The 13,090-nt window shown below is 48.7% G+C and overlaps 2 protein-coding genes across 2 annotated transcripts; both read left to right on the forward strand.

Moving 5' to 3' along the window:
* Nucleotides 1-579: 579 nt before the first annotated feature.
* N7446_005574 (uncharacterized protein) lies at nucleotides 580-1,031 on the forward strand (the record flags this gene model as incomplete). Its single annotated transcript, XM_058514322.1, has 2 exons — nucleotides 580-645; nucleotides 687-1,031. The coding sequence occupies 2 exons, from the start codon at nucleotides 580-582 to the stop codon at nucleotides 1,029-1,031; spliced, it is 411 nt and encodes a 136-aa protein (XP_058371500.1).
* A 4,212-nt stretch (nucleotides 1,032-5,243) lies between these two features.
* Nucleotides 5,244-6,508, forward strand: N7446_005575 (uncharacterized protein; the record flags this gene model as incomplete). The annotated part of the gene is made up of 3 exons (XM_058514323.1): nucleotides 5,244-5,924; nucleotides 5,978-6,055; nucleotides 6,107-6,508. The coding sequence occupies 3 exons, from the start codon at nucleotides 5,244-5,246 to the stop codon at nucleotides 6,506-6,508; spliced, it is 1,161 nt and encodes a 386-aa protein (XP_058371501.1).
* Nucleotides 6,509-13,090: the final 6,582 nt, after the last annotated feature.

Raw genomic sequence — 13,090 nt, forward strand, 5'->3', positions numbered from 1 at the left:
ATCATTGAAGCTGGAGTTGTGGAAAGAAGTGCTGGATCAGATCGAAAATTGTGGAGTTGGTAGCTCGAGCCTTGCCAAGAGAAAGACCCAATTGCAGTATCCCACCATTCTGCACAATTGCAGGGGTTGGAAGAGTTATAGGAGGAGGTATTGTCACATGTGCTAGCGGATTGGTTATATTGTCCTAGGAAACATTTCGGAGCGACTTTTGTGGACAATTGCGCTTGTGCTGTCCAGCCATCTTGTTGCAGAATTGCCACAGCTGGGAACGTGATACTGTCCTAGATATGGCGGTAAGTATGGTATGAAATCATATGATATAGACTTCGTAAGCAGATACCAAGTTATCATATTTCATCGATATATCTTTTCTTTGGCTCTGTGGAAACCAGACTCCCCAGTACATCGCCGTCAACACAGTGAAAGTTAAGAATGAAGCCCAGCATGTATTGGCCTGATTTCCACTATCTGAAGAAGGATTATCATATAAATGGCATCTGATAATGAAAAAGGTTTTACTTACACGCTCCATTTTTCCTGCAGTGGTTGTACACAAGGACGAGTTCAATTATTGCAAAGATGATGCCCAAACAGGAGAAGAAATCTCGCATAGGGACGGTAGCCACCTTTGCCGCTATTGCCCCGGTAACGAGATAAATTATCAGTAAAATGACTATAAGTAGCAGTATCCTGCGTCCAGCAGGTTTGACAATTTGTTCTTTGACTTGGCCACCATTGCCATTAGCGGGGTCTCCCTGAAGTTCATTGACTCGATTGGTGAGAACGTGAACCTTATGCTTGAGGTTGTCAATACCTCCGTGAAGTTCTCCGACATGTCTACGGAGGCCTTCCACTTCGGGAGGAATACGTTCTGCTATATGCTTCAGATTGAAGCCTTCGCAACCCTGCAATATCATCTCAGCATTGTGGACATCACCCGCTACCTGTGCAAACTCTTCGCTCACTTTGGAAATTCGACGTTGAGTTTGATTTGTTTCGGTTCTTGCGTTTGGAGGTTCCACTGCTGCTGACGCTTCGTCAAAGTTGTTGAGCTCATACCTGTTATTATTGGCTTGCATTATAACCGAGATATGCCAATCTCATATAGATAAAGTCTTCGGTTTCTCAGCCGAGAGAGAGAATTCGTATATTCTTGAAGCACGAAGGTCTATTGCTTATTTAAACTGGGCGTCCTATATCCTAGTGATACAGTGAAGACGTGATTCGTGGTTTACAAGTGGTGATTTGATCGCCACTCTTTGGGCTTGAAAGTTACCATTTATCAGAGAGTATCATGAGATATGCCCCGTGTGGAAAAAGGAACGGCCTGGAACCATTACATTCAAAGTATAATTCTATGTATATCTGGTCAGCAATGTCATTGAGAATGACAAAAGTTCGTCACTGCGCTACCTCCAGATAGTTGGCCCACGGAACTCGCCTCTGTGTTTTGCCATGATCACAAACGGTCAAAGTAGTATAGCCAGATCTTAGAATATTCAACTCTAGACGGTCTATCGCACAGAGGGGATCACCCACCCCGTAAGTGGCATTTGATTTACTAAGAATATCCTGCCGTTGCGGTAGCCTTTTTCTATGTAGGTAGAGACCAGGGTTTTAGACAAATTGTCGTAGAGCGCCTCGATCTTCAACAGCGTAGAGTTCGTTTCCGATCTATCCAGTTTAGAGGTGCGTAGATACCTGTGGAAGGTCGAAAGTTTTATGCGGATATTTACAATTGGAAGCTAGCTGCACTCAGCTTCTTGGGCCGTTCAGGACGTTAGACGTATATACATACGTATGATAGACGTGTGTTTTGAATTTACAAGCGAATACATACTTTAAAGTATTTGGTAATCTACGTAAGAAAAAATACACAGCTAACTGACAGGAGTGCTCCGGAAAAACTCCCAATATAGACTAGTGTATATTGGCGTAGGGGCTGGCGTATCAATCGAAGAGTGAAGGTAAGTTTCGGGACGTATTGTACGAAACTAAGAATGATCCTGCTGCAAACAGCCAAGTATTAGTTTGGTAACGTGAAGGCATATTATTCTTCCCGGGAGGGATGGATGGCGGCCAAAAGATTGGCCCAGACCCAAAAGTTGACTTCAAGGGATTGGAACTTTCTTGCGATGTAGGCATTATATGATGAAAAAAATTCCCCACTCTGTCACTTCTGATAGTTGATGAGCTCTCAAAGAAAATATGGTCATTGGTGGCCCATTGATTGACATACAGTGCCATAACCTTCGAGAAACGTCAATACCAAAAGTTTAGTGTCAGAACAGGGATGTAGGATAAATTGCGGATGCACGTTACATAGCGTAGAAGGAGGTCCAGGGGATTACTTCTGCGATGTCTAAACTACTTTTGAGAAAGCATTATAAAGCTGAATCTTTATGATATGAAATGGTTGGTTGGGGGGTGCCTTGAGGATTACCATAGAATTATCGTCTAGAGACCATTCTCCCGAGGCGGGAAGATGATCTCACCATGACTGCGGCTAGGATAATAGGACAAAGAATCTGCTAAGACCCAAGCTACTCAATTTGTGACATACAAGGGGAAGGAAAGTTTCTTGGGACTTCCTGTTCTAGATTCTCGCAATCGGAAGTCATCTACGCTGCTACTGAGCGTGTGACAGCTGTTTCGTAGAAAGCTTCAATCCAGATGTGTACGTACCATGGATTAATTCTGCCTAGTCTGCCTCCCCGCCATGAACCCGCAAAGCTTATTTTTGTTGAACATTTTACTCCATTGTCTCAACTGCGGGACCCCACTCGACTTCTCTCTATCCTGATTCGTTCACCGTGTGTTGGATCTCCTGTACTGATGGTATTGTCCTGTCACCCTGATACGCACTACTCATGCATTAGGGTTAGACCTGTATCTACAGTGACTGGCCATAAGTTTGGACATTATCTTCTCGGAAGCCTCATTTAAGGATGGTTTTTGGGGAGGCTTTAGAAGTCAGGAAATCGTGTTGCACTTTTATAGTGATGTAACTCACGGTGGATTGTCTAGGCAGCTGAGCGCTAATATCACAAGATGCACTCGCTCGATATGTCTCCGCCAAGCAGTGATATCCACGAAAGGGGCAGTGGAAAAGGGATGTTACAAAGCGCGTGTTCATGATTTGTAATGTAGTCAAAGCTAATGACAGTAAGAAGAGGCAGAGACGGATGGAGAGTTTTGAGATTCGTAGGGCATCTGGCAACGGACGACCGACGTTTCAGGCATCCATCCTGATACCTCAGGAATGGAGCAGATCAACATTCAACCTACTCAGTAAGTTATAGCTTGAACAAAGCTTTCACTCATTAAATAGCGGATCCCTCATAATGATCCCTCACAATATGAGGGATCAGACCTAAACAATCTCTCTGGAAAAGGACCACGTCTCTCTTTATATTCTTCTTCCCTACTACGTGCATCGTAAATCTTAACAGAGAGGCCCTCTAATGTTGTGGATACGATTTCTTGCTGCCAAATATATATCTTGGTAGGAAACCGTCGGTATCTCGTAGGAGCCATAAAATGTCAGTCAGTCTGCATTTAATACAGTAGTTTTCGAAATCAGTTTGACCCCAAACTCTTTCGACTTGATTCCCGGAAAATAATTCCTTAGTTTACGAGCTCTGATTGGATTTTATTTTAAGCACCTGGGCCCAGACCGCTTTCCACTATAATCAATGAATCTTACAATACGTCTTCAGTACCGTTCATGTTGTAATTTACATGAAATTTGCTGAATACGGATCCACCCTTCCCCTCACTTCTCTGCATGACAATCAAGAATTTCAAAGTACATCGTCTTTCTGCTTACCGTTGTTGAAGCAGACGACATGGCTCCAAGAATATCACCTTCAAAGCTTGCTTTCATCCGTGATATGATCGAGAGCAAATCTTTCGAGGTAGGCAAGTATGGAGGTTGTGGTCTTGGAAGAAGGTAATGAGTTCACTTGCGTCTTCAATAAATCTTGATTGGATCTGGTTGCCGCCCCACATTGGGTGATGACGGTTGAAATCTCCTGAGAGGATGACACTCGTGGACCGCTGGTCTTCCTGTCGGGCGGCAGAAATCGTCTTTTGGATCGCCGTCAGCGCAGGTTCTGCCGACGCTTTATTCGAGGTATACAGCGGGACACAGGGGATACACACAGAAAAAAGGAGGATCTGGGAGTCGGCCGTCCAGATCTTGATCGCGGTAATATCTGGGTAGTTGCACCGAATCTGCCGGTGTGAGAAGGTGGACAGCTTTCGGTTAACGTAGATTAACCATTGGTCTCAGGTCAACTTTACATATAACTTATATGTAACTGACGTCGTCAAATTGCCTGCACGGAATCAAATTATTACACTACCATCGTTTGTACCATAGCGATGAGCCTCTCAATGATGTATACAAGAACCACAATAATCCGAGTTTTCGAGCCAGTCCCACTTGATGTAGTGGAAGTGCGATGATTTATGAGTGCGATTAAAATCTTTAGCCTCAGACTGTAGGTGGAGGCTTGACTGGTAACAATAATCTAAGAATTATCAGGTAAACTTGAAAGTCATCGCTGATACATGAATTATTTGAAACTTCTGGTATTGATGTGATCCGCCAGTTCTGCATCCGGCGGCTGGAAATGTGTGTTTGAAGTGTTCAATATTCATCAAACAAAGAAATGATCTTGCGGAGATTCTGGGCAATCTGCATAATTACATCATATCGGAGTTCTCCGTTCATACGCTTGACTCCACACTGATGAGTACTGAGATACGCAGATCATGCACAAACTTCACAGGCAAAGTGTTTCTGCAACCCACTGGTTCGTTCCGAGGTCTCCGTTGTGCTATTATAGGCCTTCAGCTACTCATTGCAGAAGAAAGCTGAGCCTCGAGTGCCCAATGAGCATATTTAGATCAAGATCGTCGTTGCTGAAGTCTCTTTCGGGAAATTATCCACAATTCCTCGTGGGGTGTGTCGTGGAGATGGAGAATATCGTTGCCTCATTTGGATTCTTTCGCATGATGCCCCATACCATAGAGATTTTCATGAGATATCACACTAGCGCATTAATAGACAAGTTATTCCCACCCCGTTCATTTCGAATGCCTTCACAGGATCGTTCTTCGCCATATATCAGGACTTTATCTTTTCGCGAAACATTTTGTTATCCCGAAACTGCTTATCATCACCCTTCATCCCTGCCCTTCATCGCTTCTTATACTATATTTTTGTGCTCTCCACCATGTCTAAGCAAAGCGAACAATATGCTGATATCATGGGCCGCGATAGCTCTTTCGGGACCTACGTGTTCAAGCCTCAGCCTTTCACGAGACTCCGCCTGGGATCAGTTGGCTATTTTGACCGGACAGCCGAATGGCAAGAAATAACCAACCTTTTCGAGCCTGGTCTTGCAGAGAAAGACGGATTTAAGCCTTTCATCGGAAACCTGAGCCTACGGGAGGTGACAGAATCTAAATGGCAAGCCACATCTGGAGAAACGGAGACTGGACGTAGTTCCCGTATCTCCACCGAAGCCTCCGGCGCTATGGCAGCCGCCCCAGTCGAAGCATCACTCCAAGTCAAGGCTAAGAAATCCAAGACTGGAAGTGCCTCCCTCATTACTTCTTCTACTGTACGGAATCATAGATTCGATCGAAACTTCAAGGGCCCGATGATGGACTGGGTTGAGAGCAACGCGCAAGATATCCTAGCAAGCTGTCATGACATCAAAAGCCAAGGGCTGTGGATTGTCATGAGTGCATGGGTCACTGATGAGGCTGCAGTGAAAATGAGTAGCGGCGAAAATCAAGACGTCGACGTGTCAATGGATTTGGGGGCTACAGGAATAGGGAAGCTGGGCACATCTGTGGGAGTTTTTGACAAACTTCAGCGTGAGGGCTGGTGGACCTACGATAAGGATGAGGTAAATATTGTCTGATCACCTCTCTTTGATCCTAAAACGCTAACTTGATACAGAAAACTCAGGGCTATGTTGTCTCTTTTGCGGGCGTGCAATTCTCCGCTCGCAGGCTCTCTAAATTCTTCAGGAGTGTGGTATGTATTCACTTTTCGCGTCGTCATCGTGCCTAGCTAATTGATCTACAGCCACTAGAAGTAGCAAATGAAACGATCAGTCTGCCAGTGCCTCGACCCCCTGCCGAACAGGATGAAAGCAACAAACCTGCTGGATCTGACTCTCCGGTCGAGGAAGATCCTATCGACGAGTCAGCATATAATGAAGATGAGGATAGAATGGAAGCCTTTGGGTTGAGCGATGATGAAAATGACGCAGGTGTGAACTTCAAGAAAGAGAAGGCCGAGCGTCAAGATGAAATAGTCTCAAAACTGAAACAGCTTTGGACTAATGGAACTGCTGAGCAGATACGGGTTGAGCTCTCAGCAATATTCCAAGACAGTCCCAATGATCTGAAATCCCTGCTTGATGGGAGACCGGAGCTGATGAACGTGCTTTATGAGCTCAGAATGCGGTGGAAGGAGAATTCTTAACTTGGAAATCCCACTATATAGACCGGCTCAGATAAACAAGGTTATCTACAATTGAGCAATACAGTAGCTTGAGCGAGTCAATCAGAATTCTATGCTAGCAGAGAAAGTGGACTGCTGTATCATAACGTATTTCCCAAGCGAGCTGGCCACCCAAACGAGCTGGCCACCTCAAAACACCATAGTAAATACGAGATATTCTACACTGATATCTCAACAACCACGTTTTTATTTTATTTTATTATTTGCCGATATATGTTGATAAGGCTTTTAAGCACTATATATTAATTTTAAGGAAATCTGACAGCTACATTGTTACGGTATCAAAAATTACGTTGGCTAGGAGCCAAAAATATAAATATTTGATTATATCTCAATTATTAAAATATAGAAATTCTTTAAACTCCCGTTAGAGACTAAATACCACCTAAAGAGCGTTAGATTTCAAGGGAAAGTCCCTATAGCCTACCGTTGTTGCGATACTATGTTGTAATTTATCGCATTTACTATGGTGTTTTGGGGTGGCCAGCTCGTTTGGGTGGCCAGCTCGCTTGGGAAATACGTTATGACCCATCGATGCCACATCTAGTGGCGGAAGACCTTTCAGCTAGACTGCTCAAACCCAACCTATAAACCCGGCCCAACCCGACCCAAAGTAGTCAGGATCCTTGGAACGCCCATATTAGCTTACGGCATGACCCATAATAGATTCGGGAGTGGCAACGAGTGCACGAATGAGATGCTCCGCAGAAAAAAATAAATATCCTTCCCCACCAGGATTAGGTCTATACAGCGTAAGCAAAACCTTCTGTGTTATAACTGGCGGGCGTTCCAGCGATACAGGAAAGTCTGCGCTGCATGCTGGAAGAAAGACGGGAAAGTGGCAATCTAGGACTAGGACTGGTGGGAAAGCGAAGAGCGGGCAGGCGATCTTGCCCGATCGCCAGATCTACCAAGCAATTCTACGGGATTCGATGTACCATTACAAGTTCATTACATTACACTAATAATTTTGTATGGTCATTACCACGTCTTTTCTGCCCAACTAGCGGAGCGGTGAGACTAAACAGGATTAGCGCATCCCGGAATTATTATCCTGGAATCAAGTCGAAAGAGTGTAAGGTCAAACTGATTTCGAAAACTACTGTACAGCTTGGGAGGTATAGCTGATTTCGAACATTACTGTAAAAAACCGACTACTGTACCCCTAGCACCCCTAGGACTACTGTACCCCTAGGAGAAAAATTATTGTTGTGTACCGAACGAAACGGATGGCGGACCCACATGCGGGTGCTCCCGAACCTCCTCGCACTACCACGCGAGGAACGGCAACGACCGACGCGTTGGAAAACTTTGATTCGACTGCCGCGCCTCGGACCAGAAGACAGGCTCGGCTCAGCGATGGCCACTCTAACGTATCTCGCTCAATCACCGAGAGCACGAACTCCGGAGACAACAGTGGACGCGTCACGACTCGGGAGATCTGGCGGATGATTGACGGCTTGAAAGAAATAATCGCCTACCAAACCGAGCTTATCCAATCTACCAAAAACGAACTGCTTGAAGTAAAGCACGACCAGAACGTCCTCCAAACACAGAATGAGAAACTCCACGAAGAAGTCCGAGCCCTGCGGGCACAAATTGATACACTCCCAACCACACCCGGGGCAAAATCGTGGGCCGCAGTGGCAGCAAGCCACCCGCCTCTCCAACCAACCCCCCAACGCACAGACAAGGATCGAAACTGCGTCCGAATCAGTACTCAGCGGTCCTTTGTGGATCCAAGAGACAACGACAAGAATGACCAAAACACCTTTGGGCGATATCTCCCAACAGAGACCGCAAACACCTATATCCGAACGGCGTTGTCGAACACAGCGTCCACACAAGACGCCCAGGTAGCCGGGGTTGGCACCACTAAAACTGGATATGTCATTCGGTTTAAGGACACAGCGTCGGCAGAAGCGGCCCGCAACAACATGGAATGGCTGCACGAGCTAGGAAACAACACAAAACTAGTCAAGGCGAGGTTTGGCGTCGTGGTACACCGGACCCCGACAGAGGACTTTGATCTAGAAAACGCGAACGCACAGGCGATCGAGAAAATCATGAAAGAGAATGACCTAAACGAGCCAGGACTCCGGATCGAGGAGGTGGCTTGGCTTAAGAAGAAAGACAAGGCGCTAGGGAAGTTTGCCTCCCTCGGCATCTGGTTCGACACCGCGGAAGGGGCCGACCTTTTGCTAGACAAGGGCTTCCTCGTTAGTAGGAGATTCATTGGCAGCGTGGAACGCTGCGAACTGAAAAGAAAGAGATGCTTCCGGTGTCAACGTTTCGGGCACTTCGCGTGGTCATGCAAGGAAACGCCTCGATGTGGACATTGCGCTGGCCAACACGAGCGGGAACGGTGCCCCCGGGCGTGAGAGCCCGCTGCCTCGACTGCGGTGGTGAACACCCAACTAGTGACCGCCAGTGCCTAACACCAGCAATCTCTAACACCCAATGTTAGAGACAAACCTACGCATACTCCAGTTGAACATCATGAAATCGGGACCTAGGATGGAAGCGCTCATCAACGACCACCGCAGCCAGGATCTGGATATACTCCTGATTCAAGAACCATCCATCAGTGCCTATCAAACACACGTCAACCACAGCGCCTGGCGGCTGTACCGACCGACTACCGAGACTGACGCAGGTCGGTTTCGCAGTCTAATCTACGTCAACCGAAAAGTCTCAACCTCTTCCCACCGACAGATCGCCTGCGACCACCCGGACGTCACAGCAATCAAGATCTGGACAGCCGACTCTCAATTTCTCATCTTTTCGATTTACCTCTCATGCGTTCCACTATTCACGCCGAGCGAGGCGTCGGCAGAACCAGTACTCACGGCAATCCAGAACACACTCACAGCCAACACCCAAGACAGTCAAAAAACAACAAGCGTCACCTTGTCTGGTGATTTCAACCGCCATCACCCGATGTGGGGCGGAAACCATATCCAACCGCGATTCACCGAAGACGCAAGCGAACTGATCAACTTCTTTCAAACACATGGCCTACATAGCTGCCTACCACGGGGGACAGCGACATTTTGGCCCTTCAACGACCCAGGGAAGAGCACCACTATCGACCAGACGGTAACGAACCGCCCGGACCTGCTCGTCAAATGCCATCTCTACCACGAAAACTATGGGTCAGACCACCGCGCAACGTACTCTGAATGGGACTTAAGATCTCAGCGGCAACCCGTTGCTAAGGCAAAGAAAGCCTACGACCGGGCGGACTGGTGCAAGATCGCCCAAGACGTACGTCAACAACTGGGCCCATGGAAGGAGGTGAAAACGAGGCCGGCGCTAGATGAGATAGTAGAAAAGCTCACAGAGGTGACTGCTACAGCGGTGGATAGATACACTCCTGACCTACGACCAACACCATACTCTAAACGCTGGTTCACCCCAGCCCTCAAAATACAACAGACCGAGGTCAACCAGCTACGCCGGACGTGGCAAGAGAGCTGTGCGGAGCTCGGGCGACACGACGCCCGCTCCATGACCCTCTTTCAAGAGATGCAGCACAAACGACGATTATGGACCCGGACTATTGAGAAGGTGAAGGCGTCACATTGGAAACAGTTCCTTGACGAAGCCGGAGAAGGGAAGCTCTGGAAAGCAGCCACCTATATGAAACCACGAGAGGCCTGGGGATGTGTGCCGGCACTACACGTCGACACCAACGAGCTCATACAGAACGAGGACAAAGCGCAGGCCTTCCTAGACGCGTTCTTCCCACAGATGGACGAACCTCACGAGGATCCCCCCACCCAGACACCCCTAGAACTCCCGTGGCAACCTATCACCGAGCTTGAGATTCAGCGATCTCTCAAGGCCGCAAAAGGATCTACCGCACCTGGTGAAGACGGCTTGCCGACACTGGCGTGGAAACAGCTATGGATGCACCTCAAGGTCTATATCACGGGTATTTTCACCGCGTCGGTTAGCCTAGGATACCACCCAAAGCGATGGCGGAGCGCGAAAATTGTGGTGCTACGGAAACCCAAGAAACCAGACTACTCGGTCCCTGGGGCCTATCGCCCAATCTCACTGCTTAACACGCTAGGCAAACTTCTCGAAGCGGTGATGGCGCGACGACTGTCGTATCTCGCCGAAAAACACGGTCTGCTACCGGACACCCAGTTTGGAGGACGACCAGGCAGAACCACCGAACAGGCCCTTTTGGTCCTCTCCAATGCGATAGACCGGGCGTGGTACACACACAAAGTCGTGACGCTGGTGGCGTTTGACTTGAAAGGGGCGTTCAATGGGGTCAACAAAGTGAGCCTAGACGCCTGTCTACGGGCAAGAAGAATCCCAACCACGGCGAGAAAATGGATCGCGAGCTTCATGAGCGATCGCCACGCTAGCATAGGATTTGATGACTTCCGCACCGAGACCACGCCACTGGCGAACGCGGGACTAGCACAGGGCTCGCCTCTCTCCCCCATCTTGTTTGCATTCTTCAACTCCGACCTAGTCGACCAGCCTGTCAACGCTCACGGCGGAGCATCCGCCTTCATCGATGACTACTTCCGCTGGCGAGTAGGCCACTCGGCCGAAGAGAACCTAGCCAAGATCCAATCGGAAGACATTCCCCGTATTGAGGCATGGGCCCGTCGAACGGGGTCTTGCTTTGCAGCCGAGAAAACCGAACTGATTCACATCACCAGGAAAAGACGCGAACAGCTTCAGGGTCAAGTGGTTATGAACGGGAAGACAGTCGAACCGTCACCCACAGCCAAACTGCTGGGCGTGGTGTTCGACCAGGAGCTTCGCTGGAAGGAACATGTCCAGCAAGCGATCAAACGTGCAATCAAGGTCAGCATTGCTTTGGGCGGGCTGCGGCATCTACGCCCTGAACAGATGCGACAGCTCTACCAAGCCTGCGTGACGCCGGTCATGGACTACGCGTCGACGGTCTGGCACGACCCTTTGCGAGACAAGACCCACCTACGACACTTGAATACAGTCCAGAGAACCACATTGATACGCATCCTATCAGCTTTCAGGACAGTGGCCACCACGACTCTGGAAGTGGAAGCACATATTTTGCCAACACATCTCCGACTGCGCCACCGAGCGCAGAACACCATCGCAAGCCTTCACACCCTGCCGCGCGACCATCCGATTTGGGATACACTCCGGCGAGCCCAGAAACGTAGGAACAACATCGGGTCGTACGCTCGGTTCCCACTGGCGGAAGCCCTGAAGACTATGAACCTAGAAAGATTAGATGAAGTAGAGACGATCGATCCACGACCACTGCCACCGTGGCGAGCCGAGTCTTTCACGGATATTGAGTTCGGGTCAGACCGAGAGACGGCAAGAGAACAAGCGGACATGGTGCGGTCCACATCCGCCATTGTGGTCTACTCGGATGCCTCGGGACGTGAAGGCCACCTAGGCGCTGCAGTCGTTGCACTCGACAACAACCTAGGAGTCATCGAGTCCCAGCAGGTCCAGGTGGGACCGATGGACCGATGGTCGGTTCACGTAGCTGAGCTGATAGGTATATTCTACGCTGTCAGTACAGTGTTCAAGATTAGCCATCAACGGCTTAGAACGGAACAAAATGGAACAACAACGGCAACGATCCTCTGCGACAGCAAGTCAGCGTTGCAGGCGATCGAAAACCCAGGAAATAAGTCAGGACAACGCATCATCCACGCGATCCTCCAGGCGGCCGCAGAGGTTCAAGCAAAGGGAATCGCGCTCCGCCTCCAATGGATACCCGGACACTGCGACGATCCAGGGAACGACGCAGCAGATCGGTTGGCCAAAGACGCGGCAAGCCCGGGCAAAACACACCCATTCCGCCCTTTGCTGACAAGGAAGAGAGCACTTATCCGGGACAAGATCCGCGCTCATTGGGAGCGGGAATGGAAAGCATCAACCAAAGGCGGTCACCTGCGAAAAATCGATAGCACTCTACCGGCGACCTACACCAGGAAGCTGTATGGGAATTTGCCCAGGGGCCGGGCGTACCTGTTGACACAGCTACGCACGGGCCACAATTGGCTATCCACCTATGCCAAGACCTTCGGCTTCCGCGACAATGATCAGTGTGTGTGCGGCGCGCAAGAAACAGTCACCCACGTGCTGGTGGACTGTCCAAACTTGAGGGAAATCCGAAGGGAGCTAAGACGTGAAGCTGGGGACGCGTTCAACGACGTGTCGAGTCTGCTGGGAGGCTCAACCGAAGGTAGGAGAGGTAAGCCAGACATCGTGTCGCGGGCTAGGACGGTCAAAGCCGTACTAGACTTCGCTGAGGCGTCACAAAGATTCAAAAGTCGCGCGCCATGAGGGCAGCCTAATAACTTAAACGGCACCTGGGCCATGATAGGCCTTGACGAGGCTCCAAGTTCGTTTTCAGGAAGTGGGACATTACACGTGTACATACAAGGATATATATAGTTGTTGTATCCTGTATATCGCCAAAAGCGAGAGGTCAGGGTAAATGATATCATCCATCCATCCATACTGTACAGCTTATAATGAAGATTTTACTTTTGTTGCTTGAATTCAGCA

The sequence above is a fragment of the Penicillium canescens genome (genome assembly GCF_028828765.1).
Source record: "Penicillium canescens strain IBT 15451 chromosome Unknown utg000004l_segment0_segment0, whole genome shotgun sequence".
NCBI lineage: Eukaryota > Fungi > Ascomycota > Eurotiomycetes > Eurotiales > Aspergillaceae > Penicillium > Penicillium canescens.